Source organism: Pezoporus wallicus, unplaced genomic scaffold (assembly GCF_028554395.1).
Source record: "Pezoporus wallicus isolate ANWC-B61680 ecotype Strahan unplaced genomic scaffold, APGP_CSIRO_Pwel_v1 contig_5785, whole genome shotgun sequence".
NCBI classification, from domain to species: domain Eukaryota; kingdom Metazoa; phylum Chordata; class Aves; order Psittaciformes; family Psittacidae; genus Pezoporus; species Pezoporus wallicus.
The window spans coordinates 166,649-188,406 of NW_026641150.1; the positions used below are offsets into that span (position 1 = coordinate 166,649).

The 21,758-nt window shown below is 38.7% G+C and overlaps 1 protein-coding gene across 6 annotated transcripts in view; it reads left to right on the forward strand.

Moving 5' to 3' along the window:
* ARHGEF7 (Rho guanine nucleotide exchange factor 7) overlaps window positions 1-21,758 on the forward strand; it is a 124,544-nt gene that overhangs the window by 49,232 nt on the left and 53,554 nt on the right. For 5 of the 6 annotated variants that reach the window (XR_008973885.1, XM_057422237.1, XM_057422238.1 and 2 more), the window contains 6 exons: window positions 72-156; window positions 4,438-4,568; window positions 6,876-7,077; window positions 14,668-14,756; window positions 21,207-21,301; window positions 21,575-21,670. Coding sequence is in view for 5 of the 6 variants with exons in the window: in XM_057422237.1 (XP_057278220.1) it covers window positions 72-156; window positions 4,438-4,568; window positions 6,876-7,077; window positions 14,668-14,756; window positions 21,207-21,301; window positions 21,575-21,670 (698 nt within the window). In the remaining variant the exon portion in view is untranslated. Of the gene's footprint in view, window positions 1-71; window positions 157-4,437; window positions 4,569-6,875; window positions 7,078-14,667; window positions 14,757-18,621; window positions 18,796-21,206; window positions 21,302-21,574; window positions 21,671-21,758 lie in introns of those variants that run through there. The other variant, XM_057422241.1, reaches the window with a different exon arrangement.

Below are 21,758 nucleotides of genomic sequence, written 5' to 3' on the forward strand. Positions count from 1 at the left end.
GCATGATACCATAGAAACGCTTAGTTTAAAGGCTTGTTTGTATGACTTACTGCATGTTCTTTTGTTTTCAGACTTTTGATGCAAATGACCTGTATCAGGGACAAAATTTCAGTAAAGTTCTCAGCTCTCTCGTGGCTTTAAATAAGGTGACTGCAGGTAAGTGGGCTCTGCTCTGTCTTGGTGTTCACTTCCAATTACCTTTAACTCACATCAGTATGTATTTATACCTGTTTATACATACATGATAAAAGGAACAAGTGCAGCATTTTTTAAAGATGTTTTGTTGCAGTTCATCTTAAGACTTTGACAGTAGCCCCTCCTAGTTCCCTAGTCTCTTCTTCTGCAAAAGGAAGCTTTGCAGTGGAGCTAAGGTTGAGCCTTTTAGCTGGTGAGAATTCTTAGTGAAAGGGCCTGTTTTTCTTGTTTGTTTTTATATTTTCCCCCAGTTTGAAATACTGAAGTTAACTTTTGCTCCCCTCTGTCTTTCCTGTGTTTGAGCAATCTCATCAAGGTTTTGTTATTCTCTCCACTCCTCTTTCCCTGGTACAAACCTTTCTTGAAAGTAACAAAAGGATAGTGAACATCTTTGATTTAAGCCATGCATGTTTCATTTAGATAGCAGATAGAAGTGATGAGCACCCACCTCAAGTTCTTTGGTGTGAAGGAGAGAGCTGTAGAAATAACACACAGGTGAGAAGTGTCCATGCTTCATTGTGGGGTGAGGCTGCGCTAAATCACGCTGTTTGGACCCAAGGACAATCAAGAAGTGTTAACATTGGTGACCCTTTTTAGGCTTCTTGCTGCTCTGTGGTAGGGCTTTACGCTGTCAGCAGCAAGTTCCAGTAGTGGTCATCAGATTAGAGTCTGGGGAGAGAGATAATTAAAAAATGGACCATAGTTGTCAAATTTTATGTGAGGAAGAAAAGGAAGCTGATGAAAGTCAATGGTGTGGATTGGTGTTTTGTTGTTTAGTAGTGTTATGATACGTACCCTTGTTACTTTTATAATACTTCTCTGATTCATTAAAACAGAGGTTTTTATTTTTGGTGACTTCCCTTCCCCTCCCTGCATGAGAACATCCTCAGGAGTGAGTTTTACGATCAGATTCTTAGATTCTTAGTTCTAATGAGTGGGTATGGAACAATGCCGTCAACTTCTTTGGAACTATTTACAGCAGTTGTAGATGCTGCCTTTCGTCTTAACTGCAAGTTCAAATGCAGACCATTTCGGCACATCTTTAAAGCTGCTGTACACTGACCAAAACTGTCTTAAAAGGGGAGAAAAAGTGCAGCTGTTTGGTCCAGACATAGATAGATTAATACCCACATCAAAAAGCTGCAATTGCATCTGGCTTAGAAAGAACCCAGGCTAATCCCTTTCACTGGGGGGTGATGGCAGTATGGAAACCAAAATCAAAACCACATGCAAGCTGTGGTGTTACCTCATTCCTAAGAGGAAGCAGCACTGCATAAATCTCCCTGACCAAGAACTGTTTGTTCTTCCAAACAGTTTTCTTTAACTGGGTGACTGTGTAGAAAGCATTTTGGACTCATATCTCCCTACTCTAGTATTGGAAGATGACTCTAAGATCCCCATCTGGATTCTCAGGAATTTCAAGTGGACACAGGTTCTTCTGAGATGAGCCTTTCTGTGATGGAAGGAGTGTGAGTAATGAGCACAAAGACTGATGAAAGGCTGCTATGGATACACACTCCATCAAATTCTTAACTTCAGAGGGGTGGGATCAAGTTTTCAGTGCTATTTGTAGAAAGAGAACTGGTATAGGGAAGTTGAGATAGCAATAGAGAAGAAGAAATGGTGTTACAAACCCTGGAAATCTTTGGATGGATGGAACAGTGAAGCTTCTGAGAAAATTACCAAATTAATATTTGTCAAACATGCACATCCTGTTGCCATTCAAGATTCATGAGTTGAAGTTTTTCTTGCAATAATCTCATTGAGAAATTCATTGAACATGCTTTATTTAGTATTTTAATGGAAACTTTCTGGATATATGGGTTCTGCAAGCCTTTTAAATCTTGCAAAAATCAAACTGATTTGGAAGTATTCAGATATTACTGGTAAAAATACTTGAAATTTGCATGTGGTTTGTTTGTGATAGTTTTCCTTCTTTTCATCTCAAACACATACATGCAATTTCTAATTTAGGCCTCAAAAGGTGCTCTTGTGTTGGTGTTTTTTAGCTCTGCTCTTATGAAGTAGAAAATTTGGGAAATCAGACTGCACTTAAACAAATTTTAGGCAGTGTGTTTTAGGGTTGCCCAGGGGTTGGAATGCACTGCCATGGGTCAACCTGATCCTGGTTGCCTGAGTAAACTGTGTCAAGGTATGATGCTGGATTTGGTGGTGTGTCTGTTCTGCTTGGCTGCAGTCAGAAAACATGGCAAACTGGACATGGAGATGTTTCAGGTTACTTCTAATCCTTAAGTTCTATTAATTGATGATGGTTGTGGCCACCTTAAAGTTTTTGGTAGCATTAATGTTAACCATAAACTTTTTACAGCCATGATCTAATCCCATTTTTCTCCCAGCCATCTGTGAAAACACAGATATATGCCCTTTCTGTAGGGGACTATAATTGCCAAGTTTTATGTTAATACAGTCGCCTTTAAGTGCCTTTGGGAAAGCAGATTCACAAAGTGTGAGGTGTTTTATGACCAGTGTGTAATGATGCTGGGTGCTGGGACATCTAGTCCATGTCAGTCTTTGCCAAAAAAGGTTAGACCAGATGATCCTTGAGGTTTCTTTCAACTTTGTATTCTATGATTCTATCCACACAAAATATGCAATATGATAGTTTTAATATTGCACTATATGACTAGTGAATATATATTTACATGCTTTTTTTTGAAGGATAACAAAGAGGTGCACCAGAGGAAGGTGTTTTCCGCTCATTACTGTGGACTTGAAGGATCCTTTGTCAACACTTCTGTGCTTGTAGTCAATCTCGAACCCTTTTCCTCTTCCTTCTTCTCAGCTGGTGTCGAATGCTGTGCTGAAGTCAAAAGATGAAGTTAAGATGAATTGAGCTGTCCCTTCAGTTGTCCCTTGACATGGAACAGCAGATATGCTTTGTTCCTCAGTTTCATCATGGAACTGAGCCTGTATGTGTCATTTACCTTGGACCAAAAAAACTTGGCTTTGCCTAATCATGGTCTGCTTTAGTCTTAAAGTAACTAGTAGGTGACTGTAGTGTAGCTCTGATACAGAGGTCAAGTGCTGGAAGCAAAGCAGCTACTGGGAAAGAGAGTAAAAGAGGCATAAAGCCCACGAGAACTTGTGTAATCTAGTGAAGACATCTGGGTTTGAGATTGAAAATGGTCCACTGCTTTCAGGGCTCCTTGAAGCCCAGGTGCTCACTGAATGATTTACTTGTATGTGGGAAAACTTGAGGAAAAGGAATTGCTTGCCATACTCATGCAAAGGAGCAGTGCTTGTCTGATATGTTGCCTCTGTAAGGACTCTGGGAGCATCCCCTTCCTGGGGGTTTGGCTGTGAGGACGGGGGGAGCTGGTCCCAACATAATGCTGTGGAGAGACTCCCAGCAGTGCTGTGGGAGGCCAGCACTGACCTTAGGAGCCACTCTCAGCCCTGTCCTGTGTCTGGCTGTGGCCTGCTAATGCCCACCCCATCCATGAGTGGGGTGACATCCTGTCCCAAGGTACGTGCCTGATATCCAGGGCTGGCACTGCTCTGGTGCCCAGCTGCCCTGCTCCTGGCTGGTGTGGTGGGGTGAGCCCTGCTGCAAACTTAATGCCTCCCAGCCCACAGGGACCCCTGTAGCACCCAACACTGCCCTTCAGAAGAGCACCTCAAATGAGTGTGCTTCTCAGAGTAGAGAGAGGTAGAAAGAGGGGAGAGATTTTGAGAGGGTGATATTTTTTTTTTTGAGAAAGCAGCTTTCTTTTTTCTATTCCTTCTATCCCTCCCCCTTCCTCCAAAGAAGAAATAGCTTAGTTGGCAAGAAAGGGATGAGACAAAGGAGCATAGGAAAAAAGACAGTGGAAGGAATGTTTTAATTGAGAAGGGGGGGGGGGGGGGGGGGGGGGGGGTGGGAGAGCAAAGAAACAGATGTGGCTGGCTTTACTTCAGGCAAGTTTTATGCATTCAAAATTCTTGGCCACTAGCTAAAATGATGCTGGTTAATTACCTTTAAATAGACTGGTAGTGAGTAGGAATGGAGAAATACAACCCTAACCCTCCTCTTCTAAACAGCTCAAATTGTTTCCCTGTCTGGGGAAGAAACCAGTGTCTCAGGATTTTGGTTTACTTGTTATTTTATTTTAAGTCTTGAATTTCTGAGAAACTACAGATACATTTTATTTGCTCTAAGCATGTGAATTTTGGAGGTAAGCTGAAGTTACATGCACATTTCTCGGATTCTAATATCTACTTATTTTTTTTCTCCTGTTGCAGACATAGGGCTAGGCAGTGACTCTGTATGCGCACGTCCCTCATCTCATCGGATAAAATCTTTTGATTCTCTGGGATCCCAGTCTTTACACAGTAGAATTTCAAAACTCTTCCAGGGACAGTATCGGAGTTTGGTAAGTTGTAGAAGTGAAAAATGGTGTGGTATGGCTTTATTTATTTTTTTACTGGATTTTTGAGTAAACTGTAGTGGAGCAGAGAAACTGTTTCACCTCACCTCTGTTTCAAGCCTCTGACATTCTATTCTTGTAGCTTCTCTTATGATGTTCCAAAATATGTGCAGCTGTGAACCTCTGTTATTCTTTTTCTCACTTACCACTGCATGTTCTCTGTATACACAGTATCTCCCTGGATTTATTTCTTTTCAGTATAAGGACTTGCTTTTCCAAAGGCAAAAATCTCATTTTCTTCATGTCTGAGTTTAGGGATGATGATTGAAGGACAGTCAAACCTCAGCAAAAGTGCTGGTTTTAATGTTGCAGTATTGGTAGTTATGCCTGTTTTCTGTTATGTTTCAAGGTGAATCCCTCAACTAGCCTTGAGGTACTGAGTGGTATAGGCAGCTGTTTTAAGTACAGCTGAAGTCAGGATGGAATACTGTATTTAAACTGTAGGGTTCTTTTGCTGACTGAAAGGTTTGCGAGGAGGGTTCAGAATCTCTACTGTAAACTGCTTTTTTCCACGCTTGAAGGAGGCTGGTTTGAGCTATGTGATGATTGCTGTGTGAAACTTGAAACACAGTCCTCTGCGTAAACTTTCTTAAGTGTAGTTTGATGTGTTTTATCTGGTAGTAGAGACCATGCAAGTTCTTGCCGTAGGCCACTAATTCCAGCTCCCACTCTACTGTTCACAACCCACTCAGTTTTGCTGATGCAGCTGTTTGTGGGGCTAGCTGTTAGCTGGATCACTGAAATAATCACAGTTCTTAAGTATTTTTATAACCTTGGGGATCTGAGCAGCTCTTTAGAATGTTGCATAGGGGCAGAGAAGTGCCGGAAGGAGGGCAAGCAAGCTAGTGGAAAAACTCCAGAAATTCTTAGTTTGGTTTTGCTGTAGTAGATAATCAGTTTGGAACAGTTCTTGCAAAATGTGCTGAGCTTTCTGCATGTTTTCAAAATTGTTTTTTGCCCTCATTCTCCTAAAGTTTCTCAGCTACTGAAAGTCTGTTAAATGAAGTTGTGATACAATGGTGTGCTGTGGGTATGAATTAAGCTGACATATTGTAAGAGCCCAGTGATGACATGCAGTACATCTTTTAATCATCTCAACTATCTAGACAACATGTAGGTGAAATACTGCTGCTTGGATAGCAGCAGATTTTTTTTACACAGTTGTTTTCTCACTTAGGATATTTTTAGTTATAGAAGTATCAATCCTTACCTATGATGGAGACAGACATGATTTATAATGCTGTCCTCCCAGTTCCAGTGCAATGGATTGTATTTGGATTATTTGAAGATGTCCAACTGTTCAGCTTTTTGGCTTAAAAGTTTGCCCTGACTCTTATGAAATGTTTGAATGATGCAGATACTCAGAATTGACATCCAAGAAAAAAGTGTTGAATTTAAACGTCAGTCATTTGAAAGACTTCTTAGAAGTAGCTATTCTAATATCTGGTGGTTGTGACAGAGTGATAATCTGCCTTCACATCTGTAATAGGGGATGGGTGAAAATACATATATATATGTTTGTATATATGTATATGGACAGCTACAAGCCTGATGTGCTGCAGACTTACAGCTTTGCTAATCTTGAAACAAATGATTTGTGAGTACTTATTCAAGGTAAATTGCCTGTTTCATAGATTTTGTGGAAGAGTGCTGTCCTTCTCCATTGGTAGCCCATGGAGAATTGCACGTTTTCAGGTGTGGAACTTTCCAACCTGTTCTGTTAAGGGGGGCTGGGGGGTGGGAAGAGAAGTTTTAAGCTGCAAACTCTTTATTTATATCCAGAATCAAATTAAACCTAAGTCAGTTCTGCCCTCCAAGCCCAGAAAGTTTTAGGAAAAAAACTGTCTAATGTAAAAATGCAAACCTGTTGTTTCTTTGCCAAAGAACTACTGTTGTAGTTGCCAAAGGCAGTTTCCATTTATGCTATATATATATATAAAATAAAATTGGATTTCTTGGGAGAATGAGAATTATTTTCATTTTAGTTCTGTTACCAGCATCTTACTTGAAGGGGCTGTATTAAGACAATATATCCTTGGGACTGATACAAATCCATATAGTAAAAATGAGAGAATTACTGGAAATGGCAAATCCTTACAATGGCAGTTCCTTACAATATTTAGAGTAAAAATGTGTGGGGAGTGTTGTGTGTGGATTAGAGGCTGTTTCCATTTTATGGTTACTACTGGTTTGTTCATGGAATAATTCTTTAAATCTCTAATGTGATCTTGCTGTTCTTTGTATTCTCACTAGGACATGACAGATAACGGCAACCATCAGTTGGTGGTGAGAGCAAAATTTAATTTTCAACAGACAAATGAAGATGAACTTTCTTTTTCAAAAGGCGATATTATTCACGTTACAAGAGTGGAAGAAGGAGGTTGGTGGGAAGGAACTCTAAATAGCAAAACAGGCTGGTTTCCAAGTAACTACGTACGAGAAATAAAATCAAATGGTGAGTTCTGAAGGAGCGCTTATTTGCTGCACAGATTGTTGCTTTGGGTAGAGGTTGATAGTTGGTTGATTCACTAAAAATTAAAATGCTTTTTGTTTAAGTTTGACTGTATGTATTATTCCTTCACAGCAACCATTAATACTCAGGAACTCATACTCCCCCACCTCAGTTTGTTACATAGAGTGCTCTAGGAGTTCTGAATTAACAATACACATGCAGAAAACGCTCCCATTATGTTTGCTTGTCTGTCTCTGACACAGTTGGGCTGCTCTGACTTCCTTGATCTGAATTCCCAGAATGCTGGATTTTGGCTCTGATGCTGGCATGGTTTAAATTGGTGCTTTGGGTTTAAATAGTGAAAGATGTCCTGCAAACGTCTATAAAAGCAACAAAGCCTAAACCACTCCCACCCCCCCCCAAAAAAACATAAAACAACCACAAAACCTACACAAAAAAATCTCTCAACATGCCCCATTACTTAGAAGTAGACTACTGCAGGACAAATTCCCAGTTCTATCAAAAACTACTAACAGTTGAGAAAGTTTTTGGAAGATAACATATTTGTTTTTTTTCTTTTACTTTATTATTTATGTGTCTTCAACTTTTCTTTATACAGGCTTCATTCTTTCACTGAAGTTTTATTTTGAACTCCAGGCACTTACAGTGCCTTCTGTAAATGTCAGCTTTGTGGCTGAATATCAGAGCTAACATTGCTTCCTAACCCACTATGACCTTGGCATGGGTGACATATTCCCTTCTGCCCCTGCTTTGTGTCTCTTTCCTGTCTTGTCTTCCTTTTGGAGATTAGGAGTAAACCTTATAGGATAAAAGTACCCAGGGACTCTGAAAGGCTTTACCACTCTTATCCTTGTCACAGCTCCAATGAAAACACGCATCTGGGCCATGCTAAAATCATCGGCATGGCCTCTTTTTGTTTTAAGCAGTCATACAGATGTGTGATAAAAAAGTTACATTTTGATGGTAAAACTCCATTATGTTTGTTTTTTTTTAAAACTTTTCTGCAGTTGCATCCTCTTACTTTTTTCCTTGATTGGCTATCTACAGGCTAATTTTGCAGAATGCTATGCTAGTCTTAGATCTGTAACTTTGTCATTTTCAACTAGATCTTCTTAGGCATAGTCATGATGTAAGACTTAGTTTTAATGATATTTGGAGGTCTCCCAAATGTGGCTTACCCTGTCTTGTCTGTGGTGTTGTAGCAATCTCTTTCAACCATGATAACTTTCTTGTTCCATCATTACTTATGTAAAATGTTACTGTAGAGTCTTGTTTGGAATTCATCACTTGGATCTCTTCTGACTCCTGAGACTGGAACCTGGGTCAGCTCTGGAATGAAAGTAGCTTTTAACAGTGAAAACAGGACAAGAAGTGGTTCCCATCAACTGCAATGAAAGTTGTTCTTGTATTTTTAATACTACTTCACCCAAATTAAGTACCTCTCCTAAATAGGAAAGTCAGGAAGCTGTGGGACCAAGGTTAGTACCAAGGGCCCCTTTAGGTCCTGGAAGGCTACTCTAAGCTCTTCCCTGAGCTCTCTTCTCCAGGCTGGAGAATCCCAGCTCGCAGCCTGTCTTCATAAGAAGAGGTGCTCCAGCCCTCAGAGCATCTTCCTGTCAGTGTTTGGTTATTGATGGTATGTCTTTGCCTTTCTTCTCCCAAATGTGGCTGAAATTTTGCAACTAGTTACAAATTCTGTACAGGCAGCACTGTTTGTTATAATTTTTGATGATGAGTTATTTGGAGAACTGCTGGGAAATGGTGCATTTGATTAAATAAATCTTTTTAGTCTGCTGTAACCTGACTTTGGCAAACTGTGTAGCAGAAGAAAGGAAGGAAGTTTTCTGCATGCATGTTCTTGTTTTAATCCTCACAAAATTCATAGGCATTAGATATTTAAATGAAAGGGGTTTTGTTTCAATTAAATTCTTCTAATGTCAGATAACTGTATATTTGTAATTTTAGCTTGTATTGTAGCCCTGAGATATTCAAGGAAAGGAAGAAAGAGCTCCTTATTAACAGGAACCACGTCTACCCACATCACTTTCCTAAAGATTTTAGAAGTAAACTACATTACATATATTGCACAAGTAGAGCATGTTATATGGTAATGTATATAAACCAGAGTAGCTGAAACATCACAAAGCTGTGCCTACATAACTCATTTGCTTAGCTGGGGCAGAATGATTAGTGTTAGCACAGAATGCTTATACATGTATGAGGCAAGCTAGGGATGGTTGTAGGACAAATACGAGACTCTTGTGCAAAGCACAGCATTTAGTTTTCTTAGGGTGGCCCATGACTGCATTTTTGGGAAATAAATTAGGCTCTAATGGAAAGTAGTTTTTAATTTGCCTTTGAGCATGTGCTTATCCTTTCCTCTCCTACTTCCCAATCCAAGGGGAAAAGGAAGATTTGTTTTAAATTGTGGTACAGTTATTGAATTTAGAAGAAAAAAAAAACCCGTAATAGTGTCTTTTCAGGTATGTGACCACACTCAGAGGATCAAACAGATGGATATTTCTCTCTTCCTCTCTGCCTGTGCGCATGTTTTCATTTCCCTTTTTAAACCCTGTAACATCTTGCCTTCTTTTTTTAATGTTCTTTTGATCACTAGACAGGAAGTACTTTGAAATGAGAAGACTTTTATTTCCATCCTGCCATACTGTTACACATGACAGAGGGTTAAAAATCGATACTGTGTAAACCTGTTAGGGATTTGACAGTGTGGCCTTACTGAGTTGTGTGTTTGTTTTTTTCCTTATATAAGGCAGGTCAGGAAGGGGTGAAGGTGTAGGTGAAGTCTTGTCTCTTAAACTGCTGCTTCTGCCTTGCACGGTAGAGAGATTTGGAGGCTTAGTTCTGAGGGTTTCCTGGTGATGAAAGGAGTAGTGGTTACCCCAAATGGGATGCTCTTGCTTAGCATCTGTCAGATGTTAATTAGATTTTAAAAAAAAAAATCACATGATCGCTTATCAAAGTGTAATCCACTTTAATGGCATGAGATTACACAGAAGAGACTGTGGCTTTGAAAAGTTACATTTGATATGTTGCAAAATTTATTCTCATTCTTCACAGAAACTAATGTGTCATTCTAGTCTTTCTTCTCTTATGCTTTCTTGACAGTTATATTAGTATCAGGCCCAGTGCAAATTACAGTGTTAGTGGTTCTTCTGGTTGGATGTTAAAAAAAAAAAACGCAACAAAACCAAAACAAACACTTCTAGCTTGTGGGGGGAGGGAGGGGGAGGGAGAAGGAGAGAAAAGAGAAAAGGAAAAAAACAGAAAACTTGCCAAAACTGCTGTTTTTTTTCTCCCCAGCTATGTACACTTGTAGGGGTATTTTGTTCTCTTGTTAATCTATCAGCATAAATGGAATAGAGATTGGGACCAGTGTATCCTACCAGCGGAGAAGTGTTAGTAGCATCTACATTGCAGAGTGGAGCATGTTGCAGTGATGCCTGAGCCAGCTGGAGAACTGGGAACAGATTTAGGCCTGCACTCCTTGTGCTGGACTTGAACTGATCGGTCTAGAGCAACAGAGCTTGCTTGTAGCAGTTTACTCATAGCAACCACATAGCTTTTGGTGTCCCAGCTGGTACGCCTTTCATTCGTACTGTAGGGTAAAATAACCCAAATCATAAAATCATAGAATCGTAGAAAAGATCCTCAAATTCCAACCCCCCTGCCATGGGCACACCTCACACTAAATCATGCCACCCAAGACTCCAACTAACCTGGCCTTGAGCACTGCCAGGGATGGAGCATTCACAACTTCCTTGGGTAAATTAGATCTTTGCATCTAGATTACATAACATAGCCTAGGAATTGCAGAAACGCACAATGTTCTTGCAGTAGTAGGGTTGAAATGGTCTAATACACCCTGAAGGAGTGCTTTGTGGAATAGCATGACATAGACTGTTTCATGAAAACAAATATGACGTCAACAGGACACATGACAGAAGAGAGATAGGAGAGATTGTGAGTGCCAAGTAACTTGAAGGCAAGTAAAAGAAATATTTCCATGTAAATGAAAATAGAACCAAATAAAACATTGGGAAGACTGGGTAAACTGGCTTTTTACAGTCACTTAGGTAGATGTGTGTAAAGGATAAAATTCATTCTAGAGTTCATGGTATCTTATGTGCTACTTCAGGAAAGGTTACAGAAGCAGCTGCTCTAAGTTACTTTGGCTCTACTAAGAGTAATTATTTGCTGGAAGAATAATGTTAAGAAACCTGTGCCAACCTCAGTTTCTCCAGCCATAGATAATCTGTTAACTGAATTCTATCTGGTTTATCACTGGACACTTCAAAGTGCAGTTGAATGTAATGTTTTGATCAGGAAAGAAGTTGATGACTCTTGGTTTCAGTCATCAGCTGGATATGGTCTCTTCTAGTACTTGAGGAGATGCTTGCTTCCTTCAGATTTGATCAGATGCTGTGCATATTTTTGTTGTGTTTTCACTGTTAATGTGATGGATTCACGGTGTGACTAGGGGGAAAACAGGGAGAAGCAAAGAATCTTCTGTATGGGAAAACTTGTTGTCTAGCTTAGGTCATTCTTTTCCAGTGTTCTGAAAAACAGAGCTCATATGTTGGAGTGGGCAAGGTGCCAGGATTTTGCTAATGTTTTGGGAACCTATGGACTACTGTTAGATCTGCAGATGTTCCCAGTATGCTCAGTGGGGGCGGCACCTGCTTGAAATGCTCAATGAATTATGCTGTGTATTTCCAAAAGTACTCTAATATTCTATCATGAAGGATAAGTAGCACTTATCTTTGTTTATGCTAAGAAAGTGATTTCTTATGGGGAAAATTGGGGTTTTCTTCTGTGTGATGCATTGTGCAATAAGCTAATTGCAACAAGACTGTTTCTTATACTTCCTTATGAAGCAAGGCAGTGCTTGGAGGCAGAATACCAGACGTGATAGTCGGCTGGACTGATATGCTGTGTCTAATTCTGTGTTTCTACAATAGAAATGGCCTGTGCATTTTAAAAGCCAAATGTTGATTATGGCTGTTCAGGCAAAATGATTTGAATATGTGATGCTTTTTTATGTCCTGTTTTTAAGTCTGAATTTGATCGTGTCTCTTTGATGGATAACTGAATCTGCTGAACAGCTGGTAATATAAATGACTACATACTTCAGCAAAAAATGTCCCCATTTCTTCAGCAGCTTAGCAGAAGAGGTTAATTTTTACACCCTTTAACATAACGATTAGCTGGAAGAGCCAGATTTCTATGACCAGGCAACGTTTTCCATTATACTCTGATAGAAGAAAAAAAAAAGGTATTTACCTTTTTCTTTGTGTAACTCTGGTTTCTCTTTTCATGCTTTTTGGCACATGATTAGCAAACCTTTAAGTATTTAGTGAACCTGAAAGTCACTATAAATTGTAGGGTAAGTCAAGAGATTTCACAGAGAATGAAAGCAAATCACCAGGTTTGTGTAACCTAAATCAATTTCATCATTCAGTACAAAGAAACAAATTGTAGTTGTCCCTTAAATGAGTAGCATTATATATGAATATATAAATGAGTAGCTGTACATACAACATGACTGTAGGTGCTTCTTTCTCACTGAATGTTGGATGACAGATCTGCTCAGGTTTATGGTTTTGTTCTAAGGGGATGGGAGGAGCCTTGTCACTTGGGATTGCTTGGCTGTATATCAGAGCATGTAAGTACTGCAGGGCTGGTGGCTGGGAGCATCAGTGTTCCCAGATGAATAATTGTTGGGGATAATGGGTTTTGTGCTGTCAGCTTATAGCTGACTTGGGGGAGGTGGGTGGGGAATATTGACTGAAAGGATTTACTGTCATCTCTGTACATGGTAAGGAGAAATGATTTTGCCCATGTTTGGCAGTTTTAAGACCATATTTTATTTTTAGAATAGCTTCTTTGAGGGGAGCTCTAGTGCAATACAGAGAAAAGTCCCCTTAAGGATAATACCACTTGGGTGCTCTTGGGGCCTGAGTTGCTCCTTATGTGCTGCTGGCTAAAGCCTCAGGTCCCGCTGGCCTGCTGAGTGCTCCTGCAAAAGGGTGGCCTGCATCTGTAGTCAGCTTCCATGAGATGGCAGCATCCGTGGGAATGCAACTGTGCAGCATTAAGAAGCACTAACTTACCCAGGATGCAGTCCAGTAGAGACTGGTACCATGTGGGCTATTCTTCTGCTTGTGGTAGTGTTTCCCTGGGGAGCTTTACTGTCCATGGGAATTCCCCGCAGTTGGCCCTTAGCTTGTCTGACTGAGCTTCTCCTGGAAAGGCAGGTCTGTGTTTGAGATTTGCGTAATTTATTCTTAGTGGCCTGAGGTATCAGGTAAACTAGAGTTAAATTATTCATGATTCTTTATTTAAATGTGTTTGAAATAGGAGCTTGCTTTTAAAGTGGAGGTAAATGTTTCAGTAGGTATGTTTTGATGTTTTGTTTGGTTTTTTTTTTCTGGGTTTGGTTATTTTGACCCCCCTTTTCTTATTGTTTGGATACAAATTTGTATTTCATTTTCAAGTACTTATTTGAAATTTGCATATTAGACAAGCCTGCTTATTTAAAAAAAATCATACCCTAAAAAAAACCCCAAAACACCATGGTGTCCTGATAAATACACTCTCACAGCATTCTTACCTGATTGTGTGTAAAGTCAAGTGTGAGAGTTCAAAGAGATGCTGTAAATCTTAGTTGCTGTTTTTCCAGCATGCAGCATGATGCTTTTGATTGTCTCTCTCCATATCTTTGCTCCCCTGTGATTGACTCAAAGGAATGGTAAGGATGAGAGGGGAGGTTTTACAGGTGTGTTTTCCGTGCCTTTCCATTCTGAGAGTGAGCACTCATAACTTTCAGGACTGTTGTTTTGATATTTCAGACTTATGGAGTCCTTCCAGGAAGAGTATGCATTACTGAGGAGTAGATTCACTATGGGGTTATAGGAAAGATTGTACATATTGTTATGGTGGGCTCTGTTCTCAAGTGCATAAGTACTTTTAATTTTTACTTCATTAACAGTAGTAGGTAATTTGTTTTAAAAGGTGATTTTTCTGGGATAGGCCTCAGGCAAGTCACTCCGCTGCTTGTGCGGTGTTTTGATTCTCTTATTTCAGCCAGACTGAATGTAATGTCCCACCTCTGGTATGTTCAGCCTTTGGTCACTTGCTTTTACTGAATTCATTAAATATTAAAACGTAATACTACTTTTGTTTGAAAGTATGTATAGTGTTTGGAAGTACCTGTTGGTTTTGTTTTTAATTGCAGTCTGTGATGATGTTTTCTCTTTAAAGAATAATTTTGGAAAAGTTAGTTTTATTAACTGGCTTTCTGGTTCTAGGAGAAAGAATCAAAAGTTCTTTTGCTTGCTTTCATTGAGGCTAGCGTTTCACTCATTGTGAACATACGAACCATTTTGATTCTTTACCAATAATTCCTAGCGCAAGAATATATGTTTCTTATTGAAGCACTGTTTTCACTGTGTCTTAGAATAAATATTTTAAAGCAGTTTGTTTGACCTCTAGTGTTGAACTGTGAAATTGCACCACATAAATATCTTAAACCCAAAATATCTTGCATTTCAGAAAAACCCGTCTCCCCCAAATCAGGTACATTGAAGAGTCCACCTAAAGGCTTTGATACGTCTGCAATTAACAAAAGCTATTACAATGTGGTGAGTGATCCTTTTTTCTCCTTGTGAGCTGTTATGTACAGTAGAACATCATTTAACTACATGCTTTTATCTGCACGAAAAGAAATGAACAGTCTTTTCAGAGCCTTGTTGCCAAAACTAGGATAGGGGTTTTACTGAATTATAATATAAACAAAGATCATTGTTAGTATAGTAGAATATCATACATATGGATTCTTAAGCATGATGCAAAATATAGTCTAAAGTGATTAATAGGCATTTTTGCAATATATTATGCTCATTTTATTTGCTTTGCTAGTTTTAATCCCCCCCCCCCCATGCAATCAGTCTTCCCCAATCTCTATGAATTAATGAAAATCTGCTGTTTTAAAATGGTGAAGAATAGTTTTATCCTTTTTGTTGAACAAGAGATTAAACGTTTTGAAAGAATTTGCCTCCTTTGTATTCCTGATAGGAAATCAGCTAAATAATTAACTTCTGGAACTTTTCCCTTACACTGATAGGTAGATTTCACAGCCAGAGGCAGCCTTTAACACCACCCCTGGAATTTTTAATCTAGTACTCAAAACTCTTTAGCAGACACATGTAAGAAACATGCCAAACTCTATCTTTAAATGTTTTTGTTGTAACCATTTTGAGAATCTTTTATTTACTAACGGTAACTAGATTGGGCAGCAAAAGGCATCTTCCTGTTTTTGTTAACCACTGCTCCCTGCTGGTGTAAAACCTAAACACAGTGTTTCTGTCCCTTTTCTTTGAAGCAGCTGTCATTGTTTTTCATTTTATTTGTCAGTTTTCAGGGGGGATGGTAAAGCATTGTTTTATGCTTTCATCTTTTGTGGTTGTGGCCTGAATAATGCCAGCCACCTGGAAGAACAGAGCTGGTTTGCATATAGTCCCCTAATTGAAAACAATGAAGCAACCTCCTGCTTGCTCCCTGTGGCTTGCTTGGTGACTCTTGGTAGCTGTAATTCCATGGTAAAGTGAGGGTCCCAATTCTTTGGCTATTGTAACCCACACCTGCTAGCCTTGATGGGTAATATCTGTGAAGGCACAACTTCCTTCAAACTGGGGGAAGTAATGATTTTACTGTGGTACATCTAGTGGATAGTTTTCATTTTTATTTTTTTTTTCCACTATCTCTCTTTAGAGTCTTTCTGTTTTCCCCCAAAGTTGTTGTAGTGTGTAGTAGCAAATATGTCTTCTCTGTGGTTGTTTTGATATTAAGACCTGTGTTTTCCAATGCAAGTAAACTGGAGTGAGTGCAGCAAAGGTGAGGATTTGGTTCCTTCATTACTTAGAGGACTGCTCTTACTTTGTATCTATGTTGAATTTTTAATCAAAATAAATTGGCAGCAGCCTCGAACACCAGTTCTTTAGATTTGGGTTGTGGGGTGGGTTTTTGTTTGTTTTGTTTGTTTTGTTTGTTTTTGTTTTGTTTTGTTTTAAGTCAGTGGTAAATCCAGTCTCATATAATCTGATACTATTATTTCCCTGATAGACCTTAATATGATGAAAAGTAAGAGTTGCAGCTGTTTAATTTGGGATTAACTTGAACTCCAGTTTGGCTGTGTCCAAAATGAATTGAATCATGTGGTTGTGTATTTTATTTTGTAACAGGAGACTTTTGGGGGTGATAGTGTACTTCAGTGAATATCATAGGAAGTAAATGCTTGAATTTGCCTAAAACCATAGTTAAGACTGCTGACTTTATAAAAGGCCATACAGTTTTGAAATACCACCTTTGGCTTAGTGCTTTTTGTAGTTGTTCTCTGGATAATGTTTTATCATAATCAAGGAGACTCCAGCTGCTAAATACTTTGGGAAACAGGTAGCCATAGCTGGCTTTTAAAGTGGCTTAATTAACAAAACAAAAAGAGGTGAAACTAGTGACCATCATACCTACCTACTTTTACAATTAGTTTATTTTTCATCTTGCTCAGGTGCAACCTTCTTGGTGCAGTAGACTGACATAATAAGATTTCTCTTGTTAACTGTTGATGGTGTTGTTGGGGGTGAGGAGGGCCCACAGAAATGACTAGTTCATAATAATAATGTATGTAGTAAATTACAGGACTGGCCCTAGAGTGCTGTTCTTAAACCTGTTTGCAGTGAACTGGATAATTTTCTCATTGCTATGTTTTTCTACAGTGTGGCGAACAATTCTCACATCTTAAAAAAATATGAAAAATGAAATCTTTCCTCTGGCAATATAACTATAAAATAATTCTTTTAAATAATATGTAACGATTTTTACATGCAGCTTAACACAAACAGCAAAACCATTCATTGAAGTGAAAGCAGTTTAACCTGACTGTTGAGGTTTTGTTCTCTCTTAATATGTAAGCTGTGGACATGGTACTTCCTTATGCTGGAAGTCTTATCAGTCTGTACTGATAAAGAATATTGAGACCATGCTGAGGTGAAAACAACATCTCCAAATAAACCTTTGGCAACTGGTAGCTATGAGGATGTTCCTCGTGCTCAAGAGTAAGCATTAACATTTGTGTTAAAGGCTGCCTTGACAAGCAAGTGTGATTTGAGGCTTGTACTCTGGGACTGCTTGCTATTTTTAAGTTGTTGCTATCTTCCACTGTATGGGTACGTGCTCAGACCCTGTAAACCTCATGGTTATTTATTCCTGTGATTTCCTAGGAAAGGATTTGGGGATGTGTGGGCAGCACCTGTGAATACATTCATTTGACTGAGGACAAAATCAAAGAGCAGTTCAGAGGAAGTTCAGGATGTGGTAGGAGAGCCTCTACAAATCTCCCTCTCTGGGAGAAGGGCTGACGTAGGCCAAGTTAAAGGTGCTTAATGTAGAGAGGAGACTGTTTTCACCCTTTTCCTCTGTTCTTCACCCCTTTGTCAACATGTTCTTTATGGATTCAAAGAGCTCTATCTGAAGTTTGTAATAGGAATCACGTACCTTCTAGTCTCATGCTTTATTTAGCTGCATCTTGCTCTAGGTGTTGCTTAGAAGACAGAATACATTTGGTCTGTGCTTACATTTTTACCTGCCTTCGGAATGCAGGTTAGTAGAGAATAACTAAAGCTAGCTATAAGGTCTTGTCTTCCATAAAATGATAAAAGCCTACAGCAGTGTGTAATACAAACCAGACTTGTGATCAAGCATGAAGCATTTTTCATGTAGAAGTTATTTAGTAACCTGTTACTGAAGAATTTGGTATATTATTGTGGGTTATCCCCTGAAGCCAGAACAGACATTATTCTGAGTTTTACTTTTACTTGAGATCCCTTGAGAACTTTGTGTCCAAAATAAAATTAGGTTATCTCCATTTGCAGGACAATTCCTTGAGATCAAGTAGCTGTTCTAAAAGCAGGTAAAGAAATGGGCAAATTTCACGGTGATATGAGTACTTGGATGATGTCATTTTTCATTTAAGTGTTTGAGAAGTGGTAGAAAATAAGCACTCCTTTTGTGGCTGCACTTTTGAAGTTGGGTCAAGAGTTTGTTTTTATTGAAGTTCATAAAAGTTTTTGAGGACCCTTGAAAGATGTTATATTTGTGTGGTGCTTTATATTGCCCCTGTCAAGGGCTTGTTTTAAGGGGTACATCTGTCAGATTCTCATGATCCAAGAAAATTAAACATTGATCACTATTTTGCTAAAGTATATGATATTTCTGTTGAGTGCCATACTCCTGTAAAATGAGGAATGTGCTACAGGATTGTGCCTGAGCATAGTGTAAAATCTGCCTTTTCTCCCTCTGATTTGAAAGATCAGCTTCATGTAGGTCATTTTAAATCCATTTTGGGCAGTAGTTCTTGCCTTAGGGAGATGGTTGGGTTTTTGTGTGACAGAATTGTTAACCATGCTTGAATTTTCCATGAGGGAGCTTGTGTTGTATGAGCTCAGTTGTCTGTGCCTGCCATTCATCAGTGTTACAGACTGCAAAAGCTGCCACTTCAATGCTGCTCTTTTGGTACCCGGTCTTATCTGTGCAAATGTTGTGGTGGAGTTGTGGAAACAAGGTCTTCGAGGTCTCATGGGGTCTTGCAGCAGCCAGAACGCGCAGAAGGCAGGAAGGGGAAAAAAGGTGATTATTAGAGCATGCGGGTGAGATGTGGATATGAGGAATGTAAGGGTGCTCTGGTGCCAAAATACTGAGTTGCAGTACTGACTACTGACTGCTTATCGCTTCAAAGCACAGTCTAAGCTTTTAATCCTCATAGCTTCTCAGTGAGGTAGGTAAGTCAAGCTGGGAGGATGCGAGATTTCACAGAACTGATGTTTCAGAGCTGTGTAAGCAAGATTGTTCTTTTTTTTAAAGATATTAAAAGTTAAAGAATGTTGTATGCAGTGGAAACTACTTGTAAAACAAAAAATAAATCTAATGTTTTGAGAAGTATATTAAACTGTGTATGTAAAGTATTGTGTAACACTGAGCTACTAGAATAATGTAAACCAAGATTCTAGTATATCTGATTGCACAGGCTTTGTAGCAGTTTTACTTACAGCTGCATTTATTTTCCTGTTCCCAGTAACTAATAAGGTTCCCAATTCTAGTTTTTAACCTTTCCCATTCCTCCCCCTCTGTCCCCAATTCCATATGCTCTGTATCGCAAAGAAAATCCTCAGATGAGAATCCAAACCAGCACAGGAAAATAATGGAGTGTTTCCAACAGGGAACTAGTTTTAATTTCAGTCTTTTTAGACAGCTGTTTACGGCAAAGAATGGGAATACTCTTTGAGAAAGTGGAGCAGTTGTGCAGCCTTTTAAGACCTCTACCAAATTTGTTGATTTTTATCTTTGAATGTCTTTTAATGCTGTTCAGTGCTTCTGTCAGGACACTGTGTTTTTGTCTTTGGCTTTCAGTCTCCTTTTCCCTATTAATGGCTATGTAATGACTTTGAGCTGGGAGATATTTGTAGGAAAAGCCATATTGGAAAAGATTGGTCTTGCATCTAGTTTTGCACCTCATGGATGCTAAGTACTTTTATACTTTTAACAATTTACTTTCTTTGGTTTATATTGTGTAAGAGAATATGGGGTTTAATTAGTGGTATGATCAATGGAAGTTGTTTCTTTCCTTTTTCTCCATTAGCCTTTTTACATTTGTGTGCCCTATTGTAGTTTATGCTGTAGTTTCCTTAGTTAGTAGCCATAACTTTCCCTGTGACATTCTTCTGTCATAGTGTTTAGCACAGAATGGAGACATTTTAATCTTCAGTTCAGGATTCAGATTTCCAACAAAAGAATGAACTCAAAAGTGGTCTCTCTCCCACTCTCCAAATGAATAGAAGCATTCAAGGAATAAGAAGAATCAATGACACCAGTGAAAGGAACAGTGAATTCTTCATTGACGTACTGAACTATTTTAAAGTTATTTCATCAGGTTTGCATTTAGGACTGAATGGCTTTTTTTATTTCCCTAAGAAAGAGTATTGACTAGAACAGTGAATAATGCACTCAATTACAGTCGTTACTATAAATGCTGAAATGAGATATTACTGTAGCCTTGACAAATATGGCATGTAACAAAATGAGGTTTGTGGTGTGCCTTATGACCAGTGAATAGCAGAAAGTCTTCAAAGTTCAGCTGCGTTCATTGGGCTACATTTAATTCTAGTGATTCTCTTACTAAATCGTTAACTTTTTGGAGGCAAAAAATAATTTGCCTGCTAGAAGCACAGCAGAACTTGATGTGAATATATTGTGAATATATCCTAAAGCAGGCTGCCGGGAGATGGCCCTGTAAAATATTTTCTTGTACACATTTGGGGTTATTCCAGTTGTCTGATTTATATTCAGCCAAAAAACAAGCATGTTCTGTATTCCGTAAATCTTGGCTTTGCATCAGAATCTCACAATTTTCTCCTGGTAGTATATATTACTGCACTCCCAGTGGAAAGTTAGGCAACCCTGTTTAAAAAGAATACAGTAATGCTAATCATATGCTAAGTAAAGTTGGCAATTACTTGATATTTAGAAATCTGTTAATATTCAGACCTTCTAGACAGAACAGTACGTCTGAGGAAGTAAACACTTTGCTAGCAAGATTAGTTATGTGTTGTAATTGAGACTGGAAAACAACACCAAGTGTTCATTTCTCTTACAACTTCTATCTGCGTTACCAACCTGTGATGATCCTTGACTGTTCTGAAGTACATGGAAGGAGTAATTACCCTTACCTTTGAAAGAACACTGTATAGCTCTCAAATTTTACAGTAAAAGTTTTAAGTGTAGCAAAATTCCTGTTGAATTACTACTTTTTTTTGAATATTGCTAAAGGATGGCTCATCATGTGTGTGTGGTGGGTTTTTTCCCCTTGTGGATTTCATAGATGTATATGCTTTCTTGCTGATACTTTATTTTTTAATGTAGGAACGCTCATTTAAGTTTTCCTAGTGCTAAGTAAATTTTAGTATGCTTTAAAAATGGTATTGATTTGACCACTTTGAAGTATCTCTTAAAAAAAACCAATTAGCAACTGTCATTTATTGTAGGTGCTACAAAATATATTAGAAACAGAAAATGAATATGCTAAGGAGCTACAAACAATGCTTTCAAACTACCTGCGACCATTACAAGCCAGTGAAAAGTATGTGAGTTTGTTTTGTTTTCAAATGAAGCTTAATATCTCTCGTGTATCGGGGAGGGTTCACATCGTCAAAATTTCAATGTCTGATTTTTTTTGTGTGGTCGGAGAGATTCTTGAGGCAGGGCTTGTCTGTTTGCTTGCTTACTGAAAGAGTCTGGTCCTTGATCTAAGAACCAGTAAGCATTTTTTTTTTTTTTAAGGTTGTAGCTTTTATTAAAGCACAATTAGTCAATAACTGCAAGCCTAAACACCTTTCATTTGCTTTGGCTCCAGGTTAAACTTGGCAAATACTTCATACTTAATGGGAAACCTCGAAGAAATAAGTTCTTTCCAGCAAATGCTTGTACAGTCTTTAGAAGAATGCACCAAGTAAGTACTATGCATACCAGAAACTGTAAAATTCTAACAAGCAACTATTTTTAATTATTTTAATTGTTGTGTAGTAGTTCGACATAAT